The sequence below is a fragment of the Limulus polyphemus genome, unplaced genomic scaffold (genome assembly GCF_000517525.1).
Source record: "Limulus polyphemus unplaced genomic scaffold, Limulus_polyphemus-2.1.2 Scaffold92905, whole genome shotgun sequence".
Taxonomy (NCBI): Eukaryota; Metazoa; Arthropoda; class Merostomata; order Xiphosura; family Limulidae; genus Limulus; species Limulus polyphemus.
The window spans coordinates 1-4,396 of NW_013758501.1; the positions used below are offsets into that span (position 1 = coordinate 1).

General features: G+C 29.0%; 1 protein-coding gene across 2 annotated transcripts; it reads left to right on the forward strand.

Annotated features, from left to right (window-relative positions):
• Nucleotides 1–43: 43 nt before the first annotated feature.
• LOC111084687 lies at nucleotides 44–3,812 on the forward strand. Of its 2 annotated transcripts, XM_022381306.1 has the most exons (5): nucleotides 44–171; nucleotides 968–1,292; nucleotides 1,511–1,633; nucleotides 2,133–2,342; nucleotides 3,628–3,812. In XM_022381306.1, the coding sequence occupies exons 2-5, from the start codon at nucleotides 1,215–1,217 to the stop codon at nucleotides 3,637–3,639; spliced, it is 423 nt and encodes a 140-aa protein (XP_022237014.1). In that variant the 5' UTR covers nucleotides 44–171; nucleotides 968–1,214; the 3' UTR covers nucleotides 3,640–3,812. The 2 variants fall into 2 exon arrangements, 1 of the variants encoding a protein (XP_022237014.1); XR_002609679.1 differs by lacking the exons at nucleotides 44–171; nucleotides 968–1,292; nucleotides 3,628–3,812 and adding an exon at nucleotides 2,626–2,651 and having other exon boundaries at nucleotides 1,404–1,633.
• Nucleotides 3,813–4,396: the final 584 nt, after the last annotated feature.

The window sequence follows — 4,396 nt, forward strand, 5'->3', positions numbered from 1 at the left end:
AACTTAATTTTTCATTAACGAGTAAACTTTCTATATTTTTTCAGGTTTTTTTACAAAGATGAAATTACAGAAAATGTTCCTGTTTTGTTTCTGATAATGGCAAGTGTTACTGGTGGTATTCTACTAATTGGGCTGCTAATGTACAAAGAATTACCTCAAGAGTCAAATCAGGTTAGAGGAATTTGATTAAAAAGTTTATTTATGGTATTTTAGACTACAAAGTAAATTCGCATTATATAATTTGAATAAGTCCGTCTTATTTGATGATGCTAATTTTCGTTAAAGCGAGCTGGGATTATTTTAGTTTGAGTAATAAGACATATGCTGAATTTAAACTCAACAATTTTAACAAATAATTCGGTTAGAACCACAGCTAATGAACCTCTGGAGATATATCTTCAAAACTTGATCTTGAAAGTTCTACTTGGATACATTTCGGTTCTATAATGAACACAAACTTAGATGATTGATAAACACATAAACATGAGTACTTTGTAAGATAATTAATTCCTTATTATACCAAGAAATGGCAGTAAAAGTTATTCCCCTGTTTTTATATTATATTGTTTGAAACGCTTCATTACTCCTCTTCGTACTTTTTCTAATGAGCGTAGATACCCTCTACAATAGTGGTAAATAATACCAAATATGGGTACTTTATACGTTTTTGGTAACAAGTGTAGAGATACTTTATTGTTTGGAAGAAATCGTAACATTTTAGGATATACACTTAAAGATGTGAACCAAAGCTGTGAAGATAGATGTTTATACTACTAAATAGAAACATTGATGGAATTACAACATTTTTATGTAAATAAGCTTAACCAATGTTTAATATAAACGAATGGTAGTGGTTTGTAAGAAAATAGAGTTGTTTAAAATGAATGGTTAGTCAGGTAAGAAAAATGATTAGGAAAGTTCGTAAGTATATTTTTCTCCTTAGTGTATTGTCTGTTTCTTTATATAGGAAACAACTGTATTCGTTTCTAACACACAAAGAAACAATATCCAGTGAACTAACTAATGTGTATGAAACGTGTAGTAAAGAACTTAGTGGACCAAGTACGAAAGATTTGGACTGTAGAACAACAATAAATAACGACAAAGTATGTGAATCATTGGAAGAAGATTCAGCCAATGTGAACGTTGATGACGAACAACCGTACAATGATGGCGATGTTAAACTTCATGTGTCACCAAAAGAAGCTCTGAAAATGAAAGAATTTTATCTTTTAACTATAGTTTGTATTTGCTCATATTTTCCATTCATGTTTGTAAATGTGTTTTATAAGGTAAGTTTATGAACTTGATATTAGTTTATTTTCTAAGATTTATTTCAAGTTATAACCATGAAAGTTTATAACTCTATTAACTACGATTTTCATTTAAAAATTAATATAAAAATATAAAACCTAATATAAAATAAGAATAACTTGTAGTTAGTTACAAACTAAGTACCAACAATAGGACTGTGTTGAGACTTAAAAAATACTTTCTTACTGTTTTTCAGACCTATGGACAGACGTTTATACAAGACGACACGTTTCTAGCCACCACTGGTTCTGTAGCTGGAGTTGTTCATGCCCTCAGTCGAGTGATTGTGGGCTTAATTCAGGACAAAATATCTTACAAGGTAATAATGTGTAAAGCGAAGTAACTTGTGTTGTTATAAATAATTATTGAAATAATATTAGTTGTATCAAGTGTATACAGTCGTTATAGCTCAGCGGTTAAATAGCGGGCTTATAATATTAAAATTCGGGTCTCGATCCCTGCCGTTGTTTGCTTTACAAATAAATTGAAAATATATGTGTTTAATGATACTCAATGATATGGAAACAGTGAAAATTATTTTGAAAAATTTAGAAAACAACTCTTTTGAGAGACTGATTAAAATAATTCAATGTAACACAGAGAAAAGGATTATCTGAACAATTTCACCTCACATACCTAATCAGTACTTAATGTTGTTTTTCTCACAGAAATAAAAGGATACACAAAATAATATGTATTTAGAGAAAATTAGGACAGAATAATATGTTTCTTTTATTATTCAAAGGTTTTTTATCATTAGTGTCATAAAATTATAATATCTATAATATATATATATATATGTACCTATAAATCTTTAGTTAACGATTCTTCTCTTGCTGGGAATAAAGTCAGTATTGCTGTTCACTCTGGTGGCGACACCTTACGGAGGAAAAGTGATGTACATGATCTGGATTTGTGGGCTCTTTGCAACATTTCCTCTTATTTTTGTTTGTATTCCTGCTGCTATTGCTGAAGTTTTTGGAACGAAACACACTGTTGAAATTTTTGGAATGGCACTTTTTACATCAGTAAGTTTAGATCAAGGATCATCAACATGTTGATAAAAACACCATAATATCAATATTTTTATTACCGAATCGTAACTTTGCCGATATTCAAATAAATGTTTCGATAAGGAAACGATTCATCTATATAGATAAGTTTGTTTAAAGACCAACCCTCTTAGTGAAGGTTTACTTACATTAAAGAAATGTTATCTTCTAGATTAGAAAATATCAGAAATAAAGTTGATACAATACATAAAATAAACTGTTCGAGATTTAACTGATAATTCAATACTTTATATTCCAGACAGCTTCTTTCTTTCTCTGGCCTTTAGTTCTCCATCGTATTACTTCTTCTTTAGGATGGTTTGCTACGTTTTGTGTGACAGCGACTGTTTCATTCATAGGTAAGATAGGTCATAATTAACTCTTTTTATTTCAGGAATGGAAAGAGTTCTCATTTACTATATTTCAAAGATGTTGGTTTATATTATTTTTCATGATTTGTTTCACTAGTACATTTGTTTTATATATGAAATCAAATTATACAACCAGGACAACAAAACAACACCTTACTTCAAAACTTTACTGTTAGAGCAGCGTAACCTGGCTCAAAGTTTAATGTATGTTTACTTGTAAATATCTTATATATATATATATATAGAGAGAGAGAGAGAGAAACGACCTATATCTTAGCAGATTTTATCTTGAAGTTTTAGTCAAGTTTGTTATTATGAAGAAAAATGAAAGTAAATAAATCGACTGACCTGACTTGTTTTTATAATGTTTCAAACTGTCGAAATCCGAAACATTCAAGAGTAAGAAAAACCTTTATGTTATTTGTATCCCAGCTGGATTAATGACATCGATAATGTCGATAATGGATATGTTGAACATAAGGTGTTTTAAATATTATTACACACTATTTATCTAAGATAAAGCTTAAGGGAGCAAAGAAAATCAGTATTAAAAGTTACACTAAGCCTAGTACTGTTGTCTTGTGACGAATTTAATTATCAAAATTAGTTTCAGTTACTTAAGAGATTCATAATGAGTGTTAGGATACATTGAATATGAGATTGATACATTGTTTCTGTAACATAAATTATAATACAATACTTTATAAGAGATTCATAATGAGTGTTAGGATACATTGACTATGGGATTGATTCCGTTTGATATACATTGTTTCTGTAACATAAATTATAATACAATACCTTATGTATTAATGAACATAGATTTTGGGATTGTGTAAAGGTAAAGAATTTTAAATTTTATTCCAACATAACTGTTTTTTTTTCTTTTACAGGGATACTTGTGACTATACTTTTCCCTGAAACCCATCGTACCCAACAATTAATATCAAGTAGTTTTGATGGAGACAAAGAACGGACTCGTTGCGGAGCTGTTGAATATCAAAAGTGAATTTCTTAGCATTTGTCACTTCTCAGATGTTTTAAAAATATAACTTTAACACTTTCTTGACTTCTTGTGTAATATATATATAATAAAGTATGATAATGTTCGTTCCTCTTCCGCTGCTCTATAAATATTTCTTTAAACCATCTTAAAGTATAGTAAGACAGTTCGCTGTTCATTATATGCCTCATGAAAAACAAATTAATATAGTCAAATGCTATATGATAATGTTCGACTGAATAATATAAACATGTTCTGACGATTCATTGATTTGAAAATTATTATTATTTAACTATGTTATTTCAAGAACTAAAAAACTAGAAAATAACATTACGACACAAGTTACATTATATGGAAAATATGAAAAACTGTCATCGCTCGGTGGTTACTCTGTGTGTAAGATTTAATTATATACATATTAAGTTCAAAGTCTAAATTATTGTTTAATATATAATTATTTAATTCTTCCAATCGGAGGAAAGTTTTATTTTTAGTTCTTGAATCAACTATATTTGTACAAACTTCTATAAGAGTGGTCTAGTTATTACTCAGCTGTAAGTCTAGATACAGGTGTCACTAGTGTGTAGACGAGGTTTATTTTTATTTACCTCTAAACTTTTGTATAATTCGTGTTCATCTATGGTATATATGATACAAAT